This window comes from Syngnathus typhle, linkage group LG16 (genome assembly GCF_033458585.1).
Source record: "Syngnathus typhle isolate RoL2023-S1 ecotype Sweden linkage group LG16, RoL_Styp_1.0, whole genome shotgun sequence".
Classification (NCBI taxonomy): domain Eukaryota; kingdom Metazoa; phylum Chordata; class Actinopteri; order Syngnathiformes; family Syngnathidae; genus Syngnathus; species Syngnathus typhle.
The window spans coordinates 9,426,954-9,451,992 of NC_083753.1; the positions used below are offsets into that span (position 1 = coordinate 9,426,954).

Consider the following 25,039-nt stretch of genomic DNA (forward strand, 5'->3'; position numbering starts at 1 on the left):
CCTGCTGTCTTGGTTCAGTAAAGGTTAGGATGCAATCATGACAGAGATAACCGGAGACATCACAACTTTTGGTTGAGTACGCGCTTTTACTTTGGCACAAGCAGAGACGCACGTACGTACACGCGGACACCACAGGTGAGAGCCCCTGTTGCCACGGGAACGTTTCGCTTTGCGCCTCTTCTCGCGAGACCTGGGCGGGTGGCAGACGATAGGCAGTAGAGAGGCACAGCGAATGATCTCATCCTTCCAGCAGCAGCTGCATAGCGCAGCGAGGCAAAGTCATAACTTTTTTCTCCCCGAGCAAACTTCCAAGTTGCGTCTCGGCTAGGATAAAAAAAGATAATCATTTTTTTTTAAAAAAAAAAAAAGCCGAGTCGACGCGCCAACGTTTGAAGGTTAAAAAGAAGACAGCGAGAGGAAGTGGATGAAGGAGGTCGCATGTTGCAGTTTCATGTCAAGGACTTGTAGGAGCCGAATCGAACAAAGGGAAAGGCTTCGAATTGTGTCTTCAGAAAAAGGAGCGAGAAAAGCACCCCGGAAAGCACAGAAGGTGAGTAGCGGGGGGGAAACTGGTGCATTTTGGTGGTCGCACTCACGTACACCTCTGCCGCCACCGCTGGGGACGAAGCGAATAAGGTGCAGCGATGAGTCAGTGTGGAGACCCTACCCGTGTTCCCCTCAAATTACAACTAAAGAGGCTCGAGGGGGTCGGTCGAGAACCAAAATCCTCCAAGCCCTTTTGGCCGTCGTTGCTGCTGTCAAAAATCCGCATTGTCCCCCAGTGGTGCTCCCAAAGCCCATTCACAGGTGGTACCGTGAACGTTACATGGCTGTAAATTGACTGCATGTTAGTTTCTATGCTACTTCATCAACATCTGTATTTTCCATAATGATATAATAATCATCTCAGTTTGGGTTTCCCCTCAGAAGGCCATTATGATTATAAAAATCATAAAATCTGTCTAGTCACCCCATAATATTTCCATACAATGTGTTTATGTCAAACTCGAGGGTTATAAAAGACACAGTTGACAACTAAATATTGAATATACAACTATTGTATAGTTCATTTTTTATTAGGCTGTGCTTTGGGTAGAAATGCTCAATAACTATTTAAAGTAGGCTTTGCACAATCAGTATTTTGGAGCCAATTTCTGATCAGCAAGTTTAAAAAGATGGACCTATTTCAACAACTTCTGTGCAATTTAATGTACAACAAATTAACTTAATCTAGAGTCGATCAAAACTTTTCGCAACCTGACTCACGACCTTTGCGTATAATTGAACTGAATTCGGAAAAATAATCAGGACACAGCGTTGGTTCAATAGTGCTGCATCGATGTGGCAATGCAGCGCCACATAGCAAACAAAGCTTTTGTTTAGTTAGTCACAACCATGCCACTGTGACAACCTGTCCAACCTTCAGTACTTTAAAAACACCTTTTAAAAAGCTATCTAATTAAAAACAATTTCCCCTTCATCTATTTGAATCACAGCATCCGTGACAGTCAAGCAAGGAAGGGCAACTTTAAAGTTCAGCCCTGGACAAGGATCAAGCATTTTTGGCATTCTTTGAAGGCTTAGCCCGGTTTCTTCCACTGCCATCTTCACTTGTGTGGTTAATCTGCGCTTTGTCTGCTTTAATTGTAACTGTTCATCACACGGTATTTTCTTTCTTGCTATTTGGGCTTTCTCTGGGAATCGTAAGCAGCTGCTGCAGAGGAAAATATGCACGCTCTATTTTAATATACCACAACGCTCTGGCTTGACAGGCAAGGTTAGGAAAATACAGCATTGTTCCGGACGTTAAGATCATGCTGAGACTCGTCTGCGGCCATATCAGTCAAACTCCAAAGACATTGTATCGGGAAATTTCCAGCAGAGATTTTAAATACCTGTTGCTAGCCTAATATTTGTAGCGCTTTTTGGAGGCATGCTAGCTGCAAGTCTTATTGGATAAATGATTCACGAGTTAAGCATGATAGCTGCTAAGCCACACCTCTGATAAGATATTTCGGTCAATGGAGGTCGTGGTTGCTGACCAGTGGGTCACATTTGCTGTTTAGTGGACCCACCGACCTCATGGATGAACCTAAAGAGGAAATCAACCCAAAAATGTTCTTTACAATAATAGGTTGTATGTGCCTCCACTAGTATAAACATGGAATTTTGATTGATATTTCATTCATGGGATATGATTTAAGCAGCAAAATTCACTTGTTTTTATCCATCTTGGGAGGCGGGCATTTTGTAACTTGCTGCCGAGTAAAATTGACATCACGTCTCAGGTCACAGCCAATCACGGCTTAGCATAAACGCTATGGATTTACACGGCAAATGCTGATTATTGTACTAATGTGCCGCTGTCAGGTTCATACTGACAGCTTTACCAAATATGGCAAAATGGAATGATTTTTGTATTTGTAAATTCCCCCTTCAAAAGATTACTTCCACACGTTAGAACCTTTTACATTCTTATGATTCCAACACAATAGAATGTTGCAATGTGCAGACCCATAATTAACAGTTGACAAATAAGTTGCTGACATTTTTTTGGCAGAAAAAGTGCATAAATCAAAACAAACAATCCAGCTCCAGACTTTTTATTTTGACACTTTGCATTCTTACTAACTGTGGCTAAGCTTTTGTTTCCATTTTGTCTCCTGAGGGGCAATAGCTCAAGCAAAGTTACAAGGCAACAAACAACAAGAGGAGCTTTGTGGCCCGTCACAAGTGGCCACTCCGGAATGTGTGGGACGCAATTATCCTAAGTGGTTGTCCCCAAATGCTTGAATGAACTGTTTACATTATATAATGAACGATGTGATTGCTGCCGTTGTTATTAAGCGCTGGAGTCTTCAGTTACCTCGGCAATTAGGCCTAGCTAGCCTCAGTCGGTAGAGCACGAGACTCTTTAACTAGTTTCCGGAGAGAAGTCAGTCTTCTTGGATATCAGGTACCTGATACTGCACAATGCTTTTACTAACTTCTCTTGGCGAACGAAAAAAGCTAATTAAAATTCTGACATCGGTGAGCCAATAGTGAAAAAGTCAAATGACTCCATGATGACCTCAGCTAGCTTCGAGCTGGTGACCAAAAGGCTTGATGGCTCTGACCGTAATGAGGTGTGACTATGGCTTTCCTGCTTGCCTCACGGTCGGAATGCTCCGCTTTTGTCCTCGTCGGAACCGACCTCAGCGCAGCGGCCGCGAGCTGAAAGTACGCCGCTGTAGGGGCTACAATGGGGATGATGTCATCCCTTTCATCGGGGATAAATCCGAGCGAGCAACTCATCCCCTCCATCCCGGCGAAACATTCTGGAAGTTTGATCCAGCAGAAATTCACAATAATTCAGGCGCTTTGCAGGTGCGGCGGGTTGTTTTCGGTTTCCTCAGCTTCTCTTGGTGGTCTTTTAACTTTTTGCAAAGAGGAAAATCTCGAGTTGACTCATTCCTATCATCCCGTTCCCGACTTTTAAACCAACTGCCACAATTATGCAGAAATCCCACCACCACCACATCGATGCTGGAAAGAGATGATAGCGAGGAACCACTTGAAAGAATCTAAAGTGAGACAAACACAAGAAAACAACTTTCCAGAGTGGAATCTGACGTTTGGGATGCTGATGATAATCCGCCGCCGGCGATCTCTTGACGTGCTCGTTATTGTCCGGACATGTCTGCCAGTTGCAACTCCGTCTCTCAAGTTAGGTTTGCTTCCCTCTCTGGAACACATTACACGCACTTCTGAGGGAAATCCAAACACGCAGAAGCAGAGTCGCAGGCCTGCCTCTCATGCCGAGCGGCGTGGAAAATAATTGAGAAAAAAAATAGAAAGCAAGAAACCACAGAGGTTTTTCTGTTGTCCCTGCGGTGGGCCGAAATCTGAGACAGAGGGAGGAATGCCGAAAGCTCGTTCATGACTGAACTTGAAGCAGATCTCGACGTATAGACAGGTCGGTTCAGCTCATCTTCATTCCTACCCGCTAGTTGCGTTCAGGTGCGACATGTGATGTTGTTGTGGAGTATCGCCGGAATGCTTACACATGGCTGCCTGTTCAAACACTTACTTTGCTGCTGAGTACAAGCACGCCCCAGGTTGTGTTCTCAATTGCACATCCTCGGCCTTGCATCCATTTCCACCCCTTTGACTTCCTGCCCTGCTCTTTAATAGTGAAAGCAAAGAATGAAAGCAGAGTAATTCAAAGACTTCCTTTCCTCAAGTGTGATTACCCTTCAAACTATCTCAGGTGGACTCAGAAAAACATCCCTCTATTATGAAATCTATTGTATTGCTTTGACTAGCTAGGAAATTTTCAAACAATAAAATGCATATAGTCTTTATCCTCTGGGACAATGTTTGACTCATTTAGTAAAATAACTTCATCATCATTAAGTTATCAAAAGAAAATTCCCAAATATTCTTCAGGTCCGCTTCTCATCACTTGTCGGTACTATCTGACAAATCCAAAACACCTCTCGAAATGAAGTCTTTAGCGGTGTTGTTCCAGGTGCACAGGTCACATTGGGTCCGTTCATAACAAACATGGCTGCTTTCCCCGCAGTCTTTCCTCTGTGGCTGCCTGTTTCCTGTACGTTTCATTGATGTGTTCCTGGATACGGGCTAGCGCAACACAAAGTTGGGCGCTATGTGTGAGCCGCGAGCCTCGGTCGTTCACCTCCTCCGGGGTTTCGACCCTCGGATTCGGTGTAAGTGGCACGTTGATGTCAGCACCGGGGAGGTTGATGCCATACTTGACCTGAATGCTAATAAGGTGCTAGTTGCCCTCGGCTACTAGAGAGTGACAGCCAACATCTCTTTTTCTTTTTCTCGTTTGTGTGGTTGTGACGATTTTTTTTTTTTTGCCTTTGTGACCCTTTATTTGTTTTTTGCACCATCGGAATTAAAAGTCAAGCCAACTGCAGAAACGTTTGCTCATAACTGCCAATTTCAAAATCCTTACAAATAATACAAGGACATAAACGGAATTATTACTAGAAACCGGTTGTGGGGAAAAAAAATAACGGCTATACTGTTAGGATCGGTTGCAAAATCTGATAATATCACATTGCGGCTCGGTCTCTGTTTACTATCTTTTGGCTTGAGTGAGAGAAGCGATCAAAACAAAAACATCAGATCCAGGGCTATCTCCGATTTTGCTCCTCTTGCGTAATCTGGCATTTGCAGGCTTTGTGTTTAATGAAAGCAGAAATAGTGCAAAAGCTGCATCGCTACATTTCAGCTCAAAATGTCATGCGGCTTGTGTTGGAGCCAGCTCGTGACCGCGCTAAACCGCAGCGGGCGAGTTTGCGTGTGCCGCCCGCTCATCAAACCATCGCAAGCCACAACTTGCAAGCACAAATATCTTCCAATCCTGTTTTGGCAGGCCTTTATTGTATTCAACAAGCATCAGTTGTTTTATCAAATTGCTCAGGCGGATGAATTTAATTTGTTGTCTTCTACTAAAAGGTCCTTGTTTTGTTTCCTCCATGCGTAATCAGGCCGAGGATGTGAAGTAATAGATGGCTTCTAAACGTCGCAGGTTTCTGTCATATTGACACCTGTGCTGGGAGAATTTGTCAAGTCACCGTCGACTCCGCCCCCCCCCCCCAAACAGTTGCTGACCTCTGACCCTATCCTCATTTCATAAAAATGTATTTGCTTTTCTATCTAGAAGACAATTAATAATTAAACTACCTGAAGTTTGTTTCCCTACAAAAGCCACACACAATTATTAAACTCCTAACACACTTATATTTCCGAGGGTACGGGGAGTCGGCGCCAGTGACCCAAACCCACCGGTGGGCTCACCACACTTGCATGGTGTGTGACCGCCACAAATTTTACACGCTGCACGGCATACCATGAAATAAAAATCTTTGCTTAGCGCTGTTTGCGCAATCATGATTGACATTTTGATTTCTTGCTGTATGACCTCATTGTTTACAGTCGCTCTGCTCAAGCTTGCCTTTTTTATATCCTCGGCGTTTCTTCTTTTGTGGTCCAAAACCACTCTCACAAAGATTTAACCGAAATTGGCACACCACCCTCCACCGTGCATCAACGGTGTTAATTATCCCGCTTCAGTTTTGCCCCTTTAATCCAAACTTTGCTGCAACGTTTGCATCCCAAAACGCGCTCGAGTAAACAAAGTCGGGCGCCAAGCCTCTTGCTGAGCACGGCGTATTTGTTTGGGCACAAATGAGGAGATATTTACCCGTCGAGAAGAGAAACGCTCGTGAAAAAGCCCCGCACTAAGACCGCCATTTTCTTTATTTGTTGGCAGATTATTTCTAGCGCCACAACATTGGCATTAAAATGCTAACGCTAATGCTCACCTGAGGTAACCTGTGCAGCAGGTTATGACTCAAAAAGTGTATAAATGCTTGTTAGAGCTCCTAAAGGGCATCACGGAGGAGGGATTGTTGTATTAAATGTAGATTTTGAATGTCAACTCAAATGGGTCGCCCTCATTAGAGGGCCTCGGGGGGCTTGTTTGTTACCAAGGATACTCATTACTCCGAGTTGGCTCCAAACGACGCAATTGTTCTAGCAGACCGATTTCTTTTACCGCGGTAGCAACTGAAATAATAAATTATTTGGAGCAACGGTTGTAGAAATAGCGATTTAATCTGTGTGTGAAATCAAGTGCCTTCACAAGTTGGAGTGTTGTTACAGTGCTGACAGGTTGAACTTGGGGCTTTGTCATCAGTTTCTGGCAAAGTGCCACCACTTGTGGTTCCGCCGCTTTTAACTTAATGACGATCTATTAGCTGTCATCGGCACACGTAAATCTTTTGTCTTGCCGACAAATTAACCTGCTTTAAGTGACCGAGCGGTTTTCACAGACGGATGATACGCTTCACAGTTTTTATTGCAGTTTTTTTTTGTTTCAATTCTAAATTGAATTGGGGATTTACTTGCCAAGTCATATTTCAAAGAGTGAGAGAAAACTCGTAAAAAAAACGGAGCTGTCTATGACTGAAAAATGTGACCCCCTGCTGATATCCTCTTTTTATGCAGAGCTTTGCCGCATTCTCTGCTTTGCATTTGTTTAAAAGTTGGAAAATGTCAGGGGGAAAAAAAAAACTTCACAGAGAAAGTATTCTTTGTCAAATCTGGTACTAGGAATAGTACCCAGTAGTACCTGCTTGGAGCTACAATTCAGGAGAACAGAGGACATCATTTGAGGGTGTGCTAAAACAAAAACATGAATCAAAAGGCTATAATCGGATTATGCTTAATTGATTTAAAGTGTGTGTGCATGTACAACATTATGTACAGTAGTTCTGAATTTAATGGCCAATTAATCCACTAATCTTTTGGAAACAAGCCCAAATTGAAGTGCTTGTACCTTTTACAGTCTATCTAATTTGGAGTTTTACCTGACTTGTTTTTATTGATCAGATGATATCTTGGCAGAGATTAGAGGTCGCGCATAATGAAGAGCGCTCGGAGAGCAGTGCTGCCTGGAGAAGAATGCAAAAAATTCTAATGAGGTGACCCGGCTACTGAACTGCGGCAGTTGGGAGCTGAGGTAGTGCGTGGGGGGGGGGGGGGGGGGGTCTGCTCCAGGCTGCACTTCCCCTCTCCCCGCACCCGCCGTCAGCCTGCAAACCGCCGACCGCATTAGTGAGACGACGAGCCCCTGTTGCACATAAAAAAAACATGCCAGTAGCCCCTGAACAAAACCATCAGCAGGAGAAATGTGAACAAAGAAAAGAAAAAAAACGCTACAATTGCCCCACTGGAAACATAAACGTCGTTCTTTACTATTCCCACGCTTATGTTTACAATGATCGTAAATCTAATATTACATTTATAGGTTATAACTATAAATTAAAAATCCCTCTGAAATTGCATGAAAATGTTCCCATATCAACATCTCCAGATAGCATGCAAATCACCCCCTCTGGGCCTTCGAGCAGTAATCTTATTGGATGCCTTGGCAAATGCTTTGAGGTGATGTCAGCGTATAATATCCTTTACCACAACACAATATTCAACTTGATGCACTTCGACTCATTCTTCAATGCCGTTTTATCGGAAAGAGAAAATACGATGCTGTTTTTAGTATCTCATCAGCAAGGGTTCCTAAAACCTGAGCATGTACCAGGTAGCAGGTTGATGCTACATGGCTAGAAACAGAATACATGCTAGATTAGCTTAACCTGTTGCTCTGTTTTATTTTTTTAACATTCCAGCATCATCACGACAACCATCGCAAAAGGTTCAGTTTTTGACATTTTCTCGTAGAATCCTTATTGACGCAAGTATTGACGCATGCTAATGCTAGCTTACGCTGTTTTTCTCTGAGCTGTTATCTTGCTGCCTTGAGTCTCCTTTCAAATGTTTATTAGCATCAGACAAAGACTTAAGAGTGCGACATTGGTCTTTGCGATCCCGCAATTCTTTTTCAAAGTGGGAAAACAAACTCCAATCTTGGCGAGACTGTCCTGTGCAGTGCGAAAGTGGCATTAGTGTCACTTTAATGACAAAGCAGACCACCTAAGCGGTGTAATCCACTTTTTTTGTTCCTCTTCGACATTGGACATTTCTTACAAAACCTCCCGGACCACCCACATTGTTGACATTGAAGAAACGGCGACCCCATTTGGTGTCGACGTCTCGCCATATAAAAAAAAAAAAAAAAACGTTAAAGCATGTATTTTATGGACGAGACAAGAGAAAAGATTGCGGACAGCTGTGTTCGAGATAAGACAATGTCTGTATACATTCCAAGCGCTCCATCCAAACTTGTGAGCGAAATCCACTTTGCCAGTGCGGCGCTCACACAATAATAGCGATGATGAATGGTGACGCGCTGTCACCGGTTTCTCAAGCGCTTTGACGCCATGTGATGTTTACACCCATTCGTGGTCAGTTGAACAATCCGTCATCTCTTCGAGACGCGCTCTCATCCGTCAGAGCTCCCTGAGCAATTCGGCTGATAGGGCCTGAAGTCATGATGTCATCAGAAGCTTAAAAGTTGCTGAGAATTTGTCCCGGCATGCCCTGCTACTTTTCTTCCTGCGGTTCTCGCAAACACTCATCAGTTCCTCTCTCCAATTGGTGGCATTCCAGAATGTGACTGGACTCTGTTTGTCTGCCAGCAAGGCCTTCTGTCTGCTTTTTCTCTCAAGTTGCCAGACTGGCAAGTTTGAGCTTAGTTCTGTTCTGCCAGATGTTATGATTTAGCGAACCGTTGTTGCGGCAGCTTTCTTCTCGGAATCAATCCGTCCACCTGATACAACTGTATCGATTTTATTATTTGTGCGTTTGACCCATTGCCCAAATCTGCTTTTTCCATTATTTTGTGTCATTTCCCCAAATCAACAGTGTGTGATTGCATTACACAACTTATCTAATGACCGTCATATGACACTCATTCCCACTTGCGTGAGAGTTTATTCCCCTCCCTAATAGTTGCCACACTCTTGTCAAAGACTTGTTCCATCCCTTTATGCTTCTTCCAAAACCAAATCCCCTCCTCGATACTTGTTTCTCAGCCTAATCCTTATCTCCGCAACTCCTTTTTTTGCATCTAATTCATCTGTTTTTCCTGGCAGCGCTCATGTAAACAACCGTAGCGACGAGCAAAGTATCCGTTGCCAGATAATTTTTCAAAGACTTCACTGTTTTGGAATGAGGCCTCACTTACGGGCCAAGCCAGGACAGAGAGATCTTTGTGCCTGCTGCCCATCAGGCCCGTCGAGTCCTCAGAGTAGGGTGCGATTAGGGAACATGTCGAACCCATGGGCTGTGTGGAAGGGGAGCTTTTCAAAAAACAACCCCTTCAGTTCTATTCATCCGCGCGGCAATTACCGGCTTGTACGACAATCTTTCCCGTCCTTTGTCACAACTTTGAAAACATGTTGTTTGTGAATACGTGTATTGAAGACCAGTTGGGACTTGTTCTTTGGATTGAGTAACGAGTCTGTTCCTTACTCATCACGCTACTCCTCCTGATTTGCCTCCTACCACTGAAAGTTCCTTTTTTTGTGTGTGTGTGTGAGTCACTCACAGGTCGTCTGTTATTATTCTCTCTGTCCTCTTCTATAAGCAGTACTTTCATTATCTAGCCTTGGTTCTTTAGTCGTCTCTCTGTGGTCAGAGCTAATTAAACTCACCTAGTCAGCACATCTAGATCTTTGGGAATGACCTTCAGACCAGTGAAATGGTGGCGGAGAATGGCTAGAGTAGGGATGACAGGATAGGGGGAAAAAAAATAAGATGGCTTTTTTTTTTTTAATTGCCTGTCTGACAAATACCGTGAACACACACACGCTCAGCTAGGCAATTTATACCTTTTATTCCGACAGCCGCCATTGTCCGTTTTTGTCTGCGAGCGAGGAGATAAGCAATTTTTTTTTTTCACGGATATGCGTTTGTGTTGTGCTTTTCCGCCACCAACAATCTAGACGCATCCATTTATATGTATGTTAGCATCAGCTATTCTGTATTAGCAGAAAGGACAATAGTATCTATGATGGAGTTTGACACGCAGAGTACACAGATACTTGTGTGTAATGATTAGTGTTCATTTAGAGATGCTTAGGATATTTGTTTTTACTTTCAATAAATAAAGTTGGCTGTGATGCTGTTGATGTGCTGCTGCAGCCCCGTCACAGTGAACATTGAGTTCTTGTGGCTAATAGGATCACAGGCTCAGTCAGTCAGTCAGTGGGACTCTCATTTCCTCCACTATCCAAGTGCCAAATTAGCTTGATATACCAAGCATGCTGTGTGCGTACATTTTAGGGTTTAAAAAAAGGGGGCGGGGCGTGGGTTGAAATCTGGAAAAAAAATTGGGTCATATGTCTAATTGTTTTGACAAAGTACACAGATGTGCACTGAAAATATTAAAAATGCACCAGTTTTATTACGCAATAGCTTTTTGTGGAACTACTGTGATATTCACATGAAAACAAGTACGACAACGCGCCTAATGATTATTTTTGTCTTTTCAGGTCAATGTTTGGAGTTAAAAACATGCTAATGGGGGGCTTTGTCGCAGCGGCAACTGCTGTGCAAGCTTGAGTGAGGAACAGTCGAGTTTGCCCCTCCCCTCCTTTTTTTTTTTTTCTTTTCTCCTGCTGACAATCAACCTGCTCATGAAGTCAGGGAGCAGCAATCCATTCCTGAGACAGCCATGTCTACTTGCTGAGTGCCTTTAGCCTTCGGCGCTCGTGTCATGACCAGCCTTAAGCGCCCACCAATGGATTGCACCGTCGGGGGCTCCGTCCCTGCCACCGATGAGTTTTACCCTCGCCACCTGCGCGTGGTCAATGGCGGCGGCGCTGCGCCGACCCGCACGGACAACGTCCACGGTACCGTGAGCGCGGGAGTACCCAAAATGGGCGTAAGGGCGCGTGTGGCCGATTGGCCGCCAAGGAAGGACGTCTCACGGGCTTTGTGGCACACGGCCACGCCGCCTGAAATCATGAGCGTTCCTCTAAAGAATCACGTTAAATTAGGATCAATCATCAGCCCTCAGGACTCGTCAATGCTGCGAAATATCCACAATACTTTAAAGAATCGAACACAGGCCCAGGCGAACAACTACTGCACGGACGCTCGCTATTTAGCACCAGGAGACTACGGAGGTCGCCGGAACCCGCAACAGAAGCGAATTCGTCAGCGCAGCAACAGTGACATGACCATCAGTGAGATGGAAGCCGGCGGAGACAGCGGCGAGGAATGGGGGTCACCGACAACCCCCAAATGGTCGCCTCTTCACCGCGAGTACGGCAGCACATCTTCGATAGACCAACACGGGGCTGCCGGCGAGAGCTTCTTTGAAATGCTTAAAGGCTACCAAGGGGAAGTCGACCAGCGTAGCCCAGCTCCAGAACAACTAGAGGACATGCTGAATGTTCGGCCCAAGCAGACTACCCGTGACCTCTCGGAGAACGCCGTGGACGGTCAGCCTCCGAAACCCAAAGACAGGGAGAAACCCCCAAAGAGACGCACAAAATCCGAAACCGGGGGCGAGTCTATATTCCGTAAGCTTCGTAACGTACGAGGAGAGTCGGACTCTCCGAGAGCCGGATCGGACGTCGAGGACAGTCGACTGGATGAGACGTGTCCGTCGTTAAAACCGTGGGTCTGTCAGAAAGACTTTGCCCACTACGACGTCCAGAGCACGCTCTTCGACCTCAACGAAGTCATTCAGTTGCGGCAGAACACCGGTAGGAGGAAGAACAACACCACCACCGGGGCTTCCGCCGCCGCCGTCGCTTCGGCGACCTCCACCCTCTCATCCACCCACAGCCTCCCGTACAGCTCCCCTCGTGGCAGCCAGGAGGACCTCGACTCCCGAGAAAGCCCCGGTTTGGATTCAGGGGACGAACAGAGCAACGAGATGCTACTCGGTTGCCCCTGTTTCCGAAATGAAATCGGCGCCGACGGCAACGGCAGGCACAGGTTGGGAGCAAATTATTATGGACTTGTTGGCGGTGTCGCGGGTAGCTCCGGGAATTTAAACGGAGAAGGAAACATTTATGAAAGCTCTTTAAGCACACACTGCACCAACGCCGGCGTAGCCGTGCTGGAGGGACCCAAGGAGGGCCCGACTACGCTCAGCGAAAAGGCCAAACAGTACATCGTGGAGCACGTGGACCTTGGTGCTTACTACTATCGAAAGTTCTTCTACCTAAGGGGTAAGGATTTTTTTGTTTTTGATATATATTACATCTATATTCCTTCACTATATTCTTTCTGCCTTCAGAACATTGGAACTACTTTGGGATCGATGACGCTTTAGGTCCGGTGGCGGTTAGCTTGCGCAGAGAAAAGTTGGAAGAAGACAAGGAGCACGGTCAGCAGTATAACTATCGCCTCATCTTCAGAACAAGTGAGGTCAGTTGCTCTTGCCAAAGTGAGACACACACACACACACACATGCGTAAAAACCGGAGTAACCACTTGCGGCCTACCTCCCAAATATGGCAAACACAGGTTCATTGTGAAGACGACAGTCTCAAGGCCTGTAATAGAGAAAATATTCGGGCTGCGTATGATAGCAAAGTATTTGAGTTCAGACTCAGAGCACAATGTGGACTTTGTGTACTGCGAGGATTCCGACTCCCACATCTTCCTTATTTCCTCTTGAATTCTCTTCTGTTGTTTTAAGTCAGTGATGTGGGGTATTTTTTCCGATGTTTGGGGAAGGATTTTTCATATTCTCATTCACTAAGGAAAAAAAGATTTGGGGGAGTGCATTCCATGTCAGTCTTATCAACCTTGTTGTTTTTTTGTCCCGTCAGCTCACAACACTCAGAGGTTCTATCTTGGAGGATGCCGTGCTCTCCACCTCCAAGCATGGCACCGCCCGAGGGCTGCCCATTAAAGAGGTCCTGGAGTACATTCTCCCAGAACTGGATCTGTCTTGCCTGCGATTGGCCTTAAACACCCCCAAAGTCACAGAGCAGCTGATGAAACTGGACGAGCAAGGAGTAAGATTTCGTCAAAAGCTCCACAGGAAGTCCCCGGGATTGAAGGAATTACTGTGTTTGTTTTTTTCATTCCCAGCTGAGTTTCCAGGTAAAGGTGGGCGTGATGTACTGCCGAGCCGGCCAGAGCACGGAGGAGGAGATGTACAACAACGAGTTGGCGGGTCCCGCCCTGGAGGAGTTCCTGCAGCTGCTAGGGGAGAAGGTTCGCCTCAAGGGCTTCACCAAGTACAGAGCCCAGCTGGACACGAAAAGTAAACACTCGCTAAAGCACGTGTGTTAAACCTCCGGCCCGTGGGCCGCGTTCGGCTCCAAATGCAGCTAGGACATTTGCTGTCTTAGCTATTTATTTATTTATTTCGTTATTTACTTTCCAGCGGACTCCACAGGCACACACTCGCTGTACACATCCTACAAGGACTACGAGCTCATGTTCCACGTGTCCACTCTGCTACCTTACACACCGAATAATAAGCAACAGGTAAATAAATACTATGTTTAACAAAATACCGGTGTTGTTTTGGTTGTCGGATGTTTTTCCTGACCTCTTCACCTCTTTCTAACAAATGACTGTACTTGTGTGTCTTTGGATCAGTTACTGAGAAAGCGGCACATTGGGAACGACATCGTGACCATTGTGTTCCAGGAGCCCGGTGCACACCCCTTCACCCCAAAGGCCATTCGTTCTCACTTTCAACATGTTTTCATTGTTGTGAGGGTGCACGATCCCTGCTCGGATAACACCTGCTACAGGTAGGAGACCTTCTCTGCCTAATTTTCCTCATTTCTCAGAATTTTTTCCAGTAGAGAAGTTATAAATAAACACATAAATAAAAAACAAACAAATAAATAAATACAAAAATAAATAATATTTTTATTATTATATATTATATCTATTTATTTATTTCACAGTTCTAGACACATACCGTATCTGCGAAGACAAAATGAAATATTTTTAGAGTCAACTGTCCCAAGGTCTGCAGTTTATATTCTGAGTCCATTTCGAGCACACCACCTTGAGGCTGACAAGATGATGAATGTTACGATGACCAGCTATGAATAAGACCACATCCGGAGATGGAGAATACCTGTAATAATTCGAACTAAGTCGCACTATTGCATGCTTTGCAATAACCCCCGTAAGCTCCTCACCACTCAGGAGTGCATTAAAGACAAAAAGCGTAGTCCAGAACCGGAAGGCATGGGTCACACTGAAAGTAAATAAAGAGGAAAAAGAAAACGTGGATCTGTGTCAGCGGTCGGGAATAAGGTGGATACTGTTACACATACAAGTCGAGTTTACGCAACCGGGGCATGCTTCTGTATTTTTGTTTCAATGACCTTCATGTTTGGAATGACTCAAATATTGTGGCCTGGCTGATTCTTGCTCTCCCTCTTTTGAATGGAACGTCTCCAAGCAAACATACACACACTGTGTGTACACATTGTCGCTACCTCTCCTCCCCGTACCGTTTTCTCATGGCTGCTCGCGCACACTTTTGCCTCGCTCGCTCACTAATTTCTTCGCGAGGCTCGCTCTCCACGCTCGCTGACAATAGAAGCGTCCGCTTTGCTTTTACTCCCAGCCCCGCCACTTTGCCTTTAGGGCGGCATGAGCCGGAGTGGTCTGAAGGAGTTAGCGGCATGCACATGAAGTGCTCACTTGAGCCAGACATGCATGTGATCGGGAAGGATTGCAGAGTTTCCCAGAGCACAGCGAGACTACCTCAGGAGCGGACGGGTCAAAATTGCCTTGGACTAAATTATTTGAAAAGCCTTTTTGGCATTTCTTTTCTGACTAATGGACGCTTAAATTTCTGTTTGGATCTTTTGGCTTTTTAAATACAAAGTAAGGTGACATTCTGGTCCTCCTTGTTTTTCTTCTGGTTGAAATTGAGAGGTGTGGGACAATAGTGGAACTACCCCACCCAGATGTGCCCCCCCCCCCCTCGCCTCACTTTAAGAGATTAATTCCTGATTGTTAGAGTTCTTCCCATGGACGCCTCTCACCTATGACGGAGTTTAATTGGTCTCCGTGAGTTAAAACCCGCTTTAGCATTGTCACCGTGGGACCGGGAGGTAAGTTCTAGACTTCTTGTGTTGTTGTTGTTGACGCAGGGGTTTGGATTCCTGACGAGAATTTCAACGGATTACACCCACACGCAAACTCATTCCACATGTCATTCCGTGCAGCGTGTTTGATCGCTACAATTTGTTGAGTCATCAGGATAATAATAGCTCGCTGTTGGGATTCGATAATGTCCCCGGTCAACACCGGGCCAGAATGGAGCATTAAAGGAGCGGCCCGGGGCGCTAATCTGCCGCTTTCAACCGCTGCCCCGCCGCGGAGACGTCTTGCGTAACACCCTCTTTGTGTAGGAAATGAAGGGTGTTTGCGAGCTGGAGCCACAGTGGCTTTCGTCCAAAACGGAGCAGCGCCGAGAGTGGCAGGTTGGCTGCTACGCTGTCAACTAAGATGGGATGTATAGTATTTATATCTTGGGTTTAGTCAGGCGGAATTTGCAACATTCCTCCTACTGCCAGTAGATGTGTTTAATGAAGTAGATGGAAACTTGTCACAAGTGTCATAGCCGCTTATTCAAGGCTACTCGCCCTACACCCCCCCCACTGACACACTTATTTTCTGTATGAGTGACTTTACGATGTTTGAAAAAGAGTCAGCTAGTTTCCTTTTAACTAAAGCCAACCACTGAGCAGAACCAAAAACGGGTGATTGGCAGTAACCGTAATAATTTGTTTTCTCCAGTGTGGCTGTTAGCCGCTCCCAGGACGTCCCCCCATTTGGTCCACCAGTCCCCAAGGGCGTGACCTTTCCCAAGTCCTCCGTCTTCAGGGACTTCCTCTTGGCTAAAGTCATTAACGCCGAAAACGCCGCACACAAGTCGGACAAGTTTGGCGCCATGGCCACGCGCACGCGGCAGGAGTACCTGAGGGATTTGGCTGAGCGTCATGTGACTAATACTCCAGTGGAACCCACAGGGAAGTTTCCCTTTATTTCCCTGGCGCACAAACGACGGGAGAAAACGCGGCCGTACAGTGGTGCGGAGCTCCGGAGCCTGGGCGCCATAACTTGGCAAGTTCACGCTGAAGACCAGGTGGCAGGTGCGGAGCGGGAATGCCTGTTGGCCGTTTCCAACGATTTCGTAATCCTCCTGGATCAGGAAGCCAAAGCCGTCGTGTTTAATTGCGCCACCCGCGACGTGATCGGTTGGTCAACCGGAAGCCCCGCCTCCTTGAAGATCTTCTACGAACGCGGTGAAAGCGTATCGCTTCGTTCCATCAATAACAACACGGAAGACTTTGGAGAGGTGGTCAAGAGATTGGAGGTCAGTCTGTCTCTGCTTGTCAACATATATTTGACTCAAGTGCTGGTTTCATCTGTTGTTTTATATCCTCCACCTTAGCTTCTGACCAAGGGCAGTCAGACCGCCGAAATGACGCTGCGTCGCAACGCCTTGGGCCAACTGGGCTTTCACGTCAACTTTGAAGGCATCGTGGCGGAGGTGGAGCCTTACGGCTACGCCTGGCAGGCCGGGCTGAGGCAAGGCAGCCGACTGGTGGAGATCTGCAAGGTCGCCGTGGCCTCGCTGTCACACGAACAGATGATCGACCTACTCAGGACATCCGTCACCGTCAAAGTGGTCATCATTCCTCCGCACGAAGACTCCACACCGCGCAGGTAATTGGACTATTAGCATACCCCCTTTTTTTTTTTTTTTTTAGCTTTTCACAATATAATCCAAAACATTTTGTTTCCACAGAGGCTGCTCAGAAATCTATCACATGCCCTTAGTGGACTACAAGAATCACAAAGAGGGAATGCCCTATGAGTTGAAATTCCCCTTCCGCCCGGCCACCAACAGCAACACCAAGTGGCCCAGAACATCCTCCAGCCCTCAGACCCGGCCTGCGGGTTCGGGCGGTACGCTCATCAAGGCTCCTCCGCCGGACTTCGGCAACTCTGCTGTCATGCCGCGCAGTGTGTCCAGTGACGGTCGACCCGTAGTTCCTAAAAGGTTGCCTATAAGCTAACCCAAAGATACATTGGTGCGTTATCTGACCCCTGTGTGACGACATCTTGTTTTCTCACAGGTATTCACCTGGAAATGAAAACTACGCCCTCGCCTGCTCAATCGTGATGGGCCGCACGCTTCACAACACAAACTCCCCCTCTGGCCTGCCTTACACCGACAACATGAGCTCCAACCACTGGAGGCAGAAGTCTATGCCTGAGGGGTAAGTGCATTTCTCAGTTTCTACAATATCACAGATGTAAAAAATAATGATAATGCAGCCCGGTGATGAAACATGTTTTAAAATGTAAACAAGTTTGGAGCGTCCAGTGATTTTGATGGAGTTCAAGTAATACCCCTGTGGCGCCTCTCTTGTAGGTTTAATAACAACAACTGCCAGTCCCATGTGTCGTCTGCGCGACTGTTGCCAGGTGACAGTGCTAGCGCCATCAAAATGGGCTCCAGCACAGGAGCTGCTTGGTCCCGAAATGGCGAGAGTGAGGTTACGTGTACACAAGGGGGAAAAAACACTCAAGGTAAAAGTGTATTTAATTACAGTATTTGAATCAGAAGTGACTTGGTCCAAAAAAAGCTTTTTTTTTTATCTGCCGTGGCGGCGCTGGCAGAAACGTCCAAGGTGCTCATTCCTCGACTCCAGCCACCCGAGCTGGGTGGACATATTTCACCCAACAAGAGCGCTAAGGTGAGCAGGACATGTTGACATGTCGACGTGCTCTGAGATGTCAAACCTTTCTGTCTTGTGTTTTTGCACAGGTTGATGCTCCTTATTCCTCCAGCCAGTCCAGCAGCAACACGTTGTCAAGCAATGCCTCAAGCTCCGCCCACAGCGACGACAAGTGGTACGAGGTGGGGTCGCGGTCAGGAGTGCGCGGAGATTTGGAGCTCGGCGCCTACCTCCAGGGCGCGTCCACCGACAGCGGCATCGACGCCACGTCCTTCACCGCCACCCAGAGCAGCACGGCCTCCTCCAACGCCGCCTTCAGGACCGCCGACGGCATCCCGTGGCAGGACGAGACGGGCGGGCAGAGTGGGGCCGACTCCTCGCCGCCCGCTCCAGACTCCCTCGCTCCTCAAGGTGGTGAGAATCCGTTGAAGAGCCCGTCAGCCTTCCCAGATGGAGCTTCCTACACCCTGAGTGACTCCGCCTCCCAGTCCAGGTGTGCACTTACTTGTTATTTTGTCCTCAAATGTATTTCAGATTCAGTGATGCTACATTACCATCGTGATGCTAGCACTAAGTTGAAAATTCACTTGACCGACTAGGAAAAATTAGCATTAACAAAACGTAAACATATAAAAATACTCACATATATTCTTCGGAATTCATCGAAGTTAGCCTCTTCTGTCTTTATTTTTTTGTAAGTGTATTGCCAAGTGTGCACCACACTGCCCCCAAGAGGCCAAAGAGCATACAGCAAGACTTTTTCTCGATATTCTATTGCCATTATTTTTTAATGTATTATTATACTTTATTTGTTACGAATTTAATTTCTGATTGTACTTTGCCGTTATACTCAAAGCTGAATTTTTGTAGAATTTAGTTAAAATTTTTTCTAAATCAATGAAGAGTATCTATAGGAAATGTAATATTCATTTGGTTTATCTCTTACAATCTTTTTATGTTTTCATATAATATAGTGGTGTCTTTCTTAATTAAAATCACTTTTTTTTTTCCTTTGGGGGCATCTGAAATGGATTAATGGTATTTCAGTTCTTTTCAATTGGGAAAATTGATTTGTTATACAAGTAGATTGAGTTACCAGCTTGGTCATGGAACAAATTTAATTCGTCAAGGTACCACAGTACATCCTGCATCATCCCCGGCGAAAAAGTCAGACGCTCTGCGGTTTGGGTTTTGAACAAAGGATGTGCTTGCGAATGTGTGTGTGTGTGTGCGTGCGTGTGTGCATTCTCCATCCCCCCCAGTATCCATGATAGAAAGGAAATGCTTGAAGTTGCTAAAAAAGCAGACTGTGAGCTCAGCACTGTTTCCCCCCCTCCTCTTTTAAATCCCACTTCCTTTGAATCAACCAAAGCTCCCTTCCCTCGCTTCTTCACCCAGCCAGAAATAACTCGACGTGTACATTGGAGGCTTTGTTTTATAATATGTGCATGCACGTGCGCTCGCACACACAATCCGAAAACTTCTGCAGATGATGGGCTCGATGCAAGGACATTGTGTCCTGTTTTTAATCGGGCTGAATTAATCAGCATGCTACTGGAGAAACATTTTTATTCAGTGAACATCTAGTATGTATCAGATTTCATCTAGAAGATGCCAGATTTTGTTTTTCCAATTTATGTTGACATGGCATCTATCCCAATAGGCGCTTTATCTTTCTGTCATCCATCACAGCACACCGATTTCTAGCCCCTCCGGAAACCAAGAGGAGCCAGCAACCGACACCTCACCCACCTCCCAGAATTCCCCGGGGCCCAAGACCTTTTATCCGAGACAGGGGGCCACCTCAAAGTTCTTAATCGGATGGAAAAAACCCGGAGGGACCGTCAACTCCATTGACTTTGGCAGCTCTCGGAAGTACGTTTTCTCTGAATACTTTAAGATGGATCTGGTCCAAGTTGTCATTCAGGGTAGGGAGAGAGCTGCATCCTCCTGCTTCCTGCTGTTTTACTTGATATATGACTGACTGGGAGTGAATATATATAGGCTCACTTGTCATGCTCCCGCATCAGCCCCCTCCTCTTTTTAAAACAAATAAAATGTGGGCAACAGTGACACCATGTGGTAGTTTGCAGTAGACAGCTAAGAACATCTGATAAAAAGAAAATCTATTCAGTTTCTCTTTAATTGAATAGCTAGCAGTGAAGTATTTTATTTTTTTTTCTGTCTAGACGGCACCAGAGTGATGGTTTACTGGTCAGTCAGCCGCAGCTCAGAGCCAACCTCCGGGGCTCGCAGTCACCCCAGCGGCACACTGCCAAGTCCAACCTGGAAGAAGACCTGAAGAAGCTCATCATGCTTGACAGCCCTCCACCCACCACCAGTGAAGAGAAGGTACCCAGGCAGATGATTCAATATAGCCATTTAGAGTGACCTCTATAAAGTTGAACGGCAATTTGTCGTTGACATCAAGTGGAAGTTTTACAACTTTCTGGTGGGCTCAAACAGAGACGACGCCGGAGTGTCAATATTTGCAATTCGCAAACACACTCAAAGTCTTCACACGGGGAGGTCTTTTCAAACAGTTAATTTTCAGAAAGTTGTTGGGAGTTCAAACAAAATGTTCTGGAATAACCTGTAGTGTTTTCTTTTCTCTTTTGTTTTTTTGGGGGGCGGGGGACGGGAATGGGCCGGACTATGATATGATAATAAAGTTGATTTATGTTGATTACGCTTTTTTTTATATCCTCCAAATAGCAAGGCCTTACTGTATATTGATATAAAATAGATAAATATATTTTTCCTCCCCCCCCAAAGCCGTTCCCTGCTCCGACGCCTACCCGCCGCACCCTCCAGAGAACCCTGTCAGATGAGAGCATCTATAGCGGGCAGAGGGGGTCCATCTCTAGCGACAAGCGTGACACCCCCACAGACCTTCTGTTTAGCTGCTCGACCGTACCGCGCTCGCCCACCGCTCGCAACGCAGCCAGCCGTCGAACGCCGCGCAAATCCTCGGGTACGCTTGGGCTAATATTGCTAAATAGCATGGATACAGGGTTGTGGGGTTTCATTTTACACGTCCTTTATTCCAGGAAACTTATCCGCTCCTGAGAGCACTGACTTGGAGCAAGAGAGGGCAAATCAGCAAGCGCAGGATCCTGCCCTTATGCCCCTCCCTGACACCAAGACAGATGGCCCACTGGACTGGGCCCACCTGGTAGATGCCGCCAAGGCCTTTGAGGGTAGGCTCATGTTGGAATATTTGAACCAAAGGGCATTTGCACCTTAGCTTTTGGCCCATTAAAAAGGTCTGATATGATCATGATAACTCCGAGTGGTAGAAAACCGAGGACCCCATGTTGATGCAATACCAATCACAACCGAAGGGGGTCGCTGTTGGACCACTTTGTCTCCACTTCTGAATCATAATCTCAGTGTGTGCTTGGTTCTACAGAGCAAAGATTGGTGTACCTGGCGGCCCAGGAGGAGAACGCCGCCGTGGCTGAGAGCCCAGCTAGTGTCAGTCCCCAGCAGGCTGAGCCACAGGCAGCCCCACTGAGACAGCCTTCGCCTGGGTAAGAGTCATCCAGTCACCGGCCTTGGACCATTTGCTCTTATTTACTTGTGTCCAGCCCTGTGCCTGCCGAGTTTACTACCACCAAAGACCACTACTAATGAATTACCACCTCCTCAAATTGTGGCCCACTGTGTCTCAATTATGCATGACCTGCAAGATCCCCCTTAAAAAAAAAACCTTCCATCCGAAACAGGAAAAAATACTTTTACTATGACACTTTCAAAGTCAAAAGTCAAAGTCAAAGTCTGCTTTATTGTCAACATCTTCACATGCCGAGACACACAAAGAGATCGAAATTACGTTTTCCCTATCCCACGGTGACAAGACATATTACACGATAGACATACAAGTAAACGACGCAATATAAAAAACAAGAAGGCACAAACAATAAATAATAAGAGTAACAATAAATAATAAATAAATAGATAACACAACGAATAAAAGCCAGTGTGCATACAGACAGTAAAAGTACAGTATAAATACACAAGGGAAAAAACATGAAAAGGTAACTACATTTTCATTTCAAGTAATATCCATCTGTCAATCAAAACTGGAGTCAGAGCATTTTATTTTGTGTACTGTGTGTAAGTGGCGCATGGAAACATCATCAAACAGGAATCCCCCTCCCAAAAAAAAAAAAAGACCTCACCCCTAACAAATGACCTACACTTAATAGACACGTTGTACTCTCTGAAGTTAAGTAAATAAACGCTCCAGGCCACTAGGTGAAGAAATAGCTCATTAATGCTGTGCAGTAGAATCGGTAGATCGGAACCAGGGGAGGATTTTAGTGTCCAGGGCTCAACTGTGCTGTGAAATTGCTACATTTTAAAGCACCTGTCCAAGCGCCAAAGTTTGTCTTGAGATAATGTTTTGTTTGTCTTTCTTTCTTTTTCACAGCGAGATGCCCGCCTGTTTAATGGGGAAACTCAGCCAACTGGAGTCAATGGTGAAGGCGCTACAGGAAGACCTGAAGAAGGTGAATTGGATTGACTTTGAATGTAGGAAGTAATGTCGGGTGGATTGCTGACTTCAATTATTGCCGTCTTAAAATCCTTACTGACTGTACAAACAATATTTTACATTTTATGATTCATGTTACGTCGCACAAGATGCAAACAGATGGCGTCAAAGCACTCTTTTTCTATTAGACAGCAAACAGGTGATTTTATCGGCCAGTAACACAGGTTAGGCTTCACCATGCTCTCTTCCTTGCAGGAGAAGGATGCCAAAGCGTCCCTGCAAGTTCAGATCCAGGGCTTGCGCGAAGACAACCAGCGCCTCCTGGAGGAGTCGTACAGCGCTTCAGCCAAGCTGAAGAAATTCACAGAGTGGGTCTTCAACACCATCGACATGAATTGACGACGCCGGCGATGCAGCCACAAAGGAAGTACGACCACTAAAACTCAGCTGTACGTGCGTCTTTTTTTTTTTTTTTACCCTTCAAGAAGGACTCACACGTGCTCTTTAAAACCAACAGACGCGTTCTCTTGGTGTTTACGTCATACCAGTGCCAACATCATCCGATGGTTACAACTGACCAAGCACGCGTGCTTAAGAACTGACCTATGGTGCAGACTTGTCCCTGCATGTCAGAGAAGAGAACCGATTAAAACAACAGACGCAGTTAATAAATGTCTCGTATTCTTCTGAAAGGGTTTCGACGCTAATTGGCATTTTGTGGAGGACAGTGATATTTTTTTTTTTATTAATTTCACACAGTGGTATCTCTGAATAGCTTATTGGACAGAGAAATATATATATATGTATATGTATATATATATATATATATATATATATATATGTATGAGAGATCGTATCCCATTATTGTAGCATTGTGAGTAAACAGACGGCCTTTGCGTTAGCACATCCTGTAAACACTGTAAAGTCAGGTGTCTGTCCATTGTAAAACGATTGTAACAATTTGCAATTGTACAGTTGCAGATGCAAACAGTATATCTTTTGTACAAAAAAAGAAAAGAGGCCAGATTTCGGTTGTCAGTTAAATAGCTTTGACGGCTCATTTGTTCCACCATCTTGTAAATATATGATTTATTTTTCTCGCCTCCTCCCCCCGTGCCCTTTTTGAAGAGATATTTAAAGAATATTTATGAATATGTTGATGTTACTGAAGAAAAAAAAAAAGCAGCCATAAACAGATGGGGATACCTCTGTGTACGCTACACAATCAGATGCAGAGAAATTTGTGTATTTCATCTGGAAAAATATCAGTAAATGTATATACATAAGTTATAATATGTGAAAATATTTTTCATTTGAACTTCCAATGCCTCCAAATTGCTTGAAATGATTGACTGTATGGTTGAGAAGGGGTCCAAAACTGATAGTTATATGGGAAGGTTAGCTAAGAATTTTCAGTAATATTCCATACTACATAGAGTAAATTATTTCATAATTTTATTTTTTAATAAATATAATGTATGTATAATTTTTTCAAGTATAGCTTACACTGAAAAAAAAAACCATTCAAAATTCCCCTTTAAGAATCTCCCTATAGGGATTCAAATAAATATAAATTTAAAAAAATATAGAGAAGACGTGAGTTATTACAAAACATGGAACTGACCATGCATGCTGAGAGCCTCCAATGTGATCCTTCATCTGGAACTGTTCAATATGTTAACAAATATTGTAAGATTGCAACTTTTGGTGCTTTTATGTGTGCTTCTATATTAAGCCTCCCCCTCCCAAAAAAAAATCTACTTCCAGTAAGCCTCTTTTTAGTCTCACAATTTGCACCATCATTGCTATTTTTCATAATTACTTTAATAACAGCGGAAAGCATAAAAAGTCAGAGGCCCCTTCTTGAACCTTCATCCCGAACACGTGTGACGACATGTGACTCTCGTTCCATTCACCTGTGATGTGTACAAAATGTTTATATCTATTAAAGATATTTTGTTCAGTTATTACACATCTCATGAGTTTATTTCTGCCGAGTAGTGTGAGAGTTATCTCACAATGGCGAGCTGTCAATAATCCGCCAGCCGACGGCTGATTGTGATTACCTGCTGCCTTCTCACTCAGGCATCATTAATCAAACGCAGATAGATGAGTCTAGATGGGACAGATTGATGGACGAGAACAACCTAAGAGGTGTCGGCTATTGACGTGGAGCGCATTTAGATTGAAGAAATGACACTTTGCTAAGATTGAGTTCCACCACAGTGAAGTTGCTGAGATCACTTTGAAAGGAGCAATCAAATTTGGATTCTGGCGTGATCAACAAATCATGGAGGCAATTTTATTATTGAAAGTCCAATTATCAACCTGTTATTAAATTAGAAAGTTGGAAAAATCTATGCCCCAA

General features: G+C 45.2%; 1 protein-coding gene across 4 annotated transcripts; it reads left to right on the top strand.

Annotated features, from left to right (window-relative positions):
- The first annotated feature begins 206 nt into the window (after positions 1-206).
- Positions 207-24,638, top strand: LOC133169488 (signal-induced proliferation-associated 1-like protein 1). Of its 4 annotated transcripts, none has more exons than XR_009718417.1 (22): positions 207-550; positions 10,971-12,662; positions 12,731-12,861; positions 13,269-13,457; positions 13,534-13,708; positions 13,832-13,935; positions 14,050-14,207; positions 16,222-16,801; positions 16,880-17,154; positions 17,237-17,491; positions 17,568-17,711; positions 17,867-18,024; positions 18,115-18,191; positions 18,263-18,666; positions 19,866-20,048; positions 20,363-20,525; positions 20,949-21,147; positions 21,224-21,373; positions 21,586-21,706; positions 22,609-22,687; positions 22,927-23,120; positions 23,189-24,638. XR_009718417.1 is itself a non-coding variant. In XM_061301731.1 (22 exons), exons 2-21 carry the CDS (start codon positions 11,195-11,197, stop codon positions 23,068-23,070), a joined length of 5,157 nt encoding a protein of 1,718 aa, XP_061157715.1. In that variant the 5' UTR covers positions 207-550; positions 10,971-11,194; the 3' UTR covers positions 23,071-23,098; positions 23,189-24,638. The 4 variants fall into 4 exon arrangements, 3 of the variants coding, with proteins under 3 accessions (XP_061157715.1, XP_061157711.1, XP_061157712.1); XM_061301731.1 differs by having other exon boundaries at positions 22,927-23,098; XM_061301727.1 differs by having other exon boundaries at positions 22,927-24,638.
- Positions 24,639-25,039: the final 401 nt, after the last annotated feature.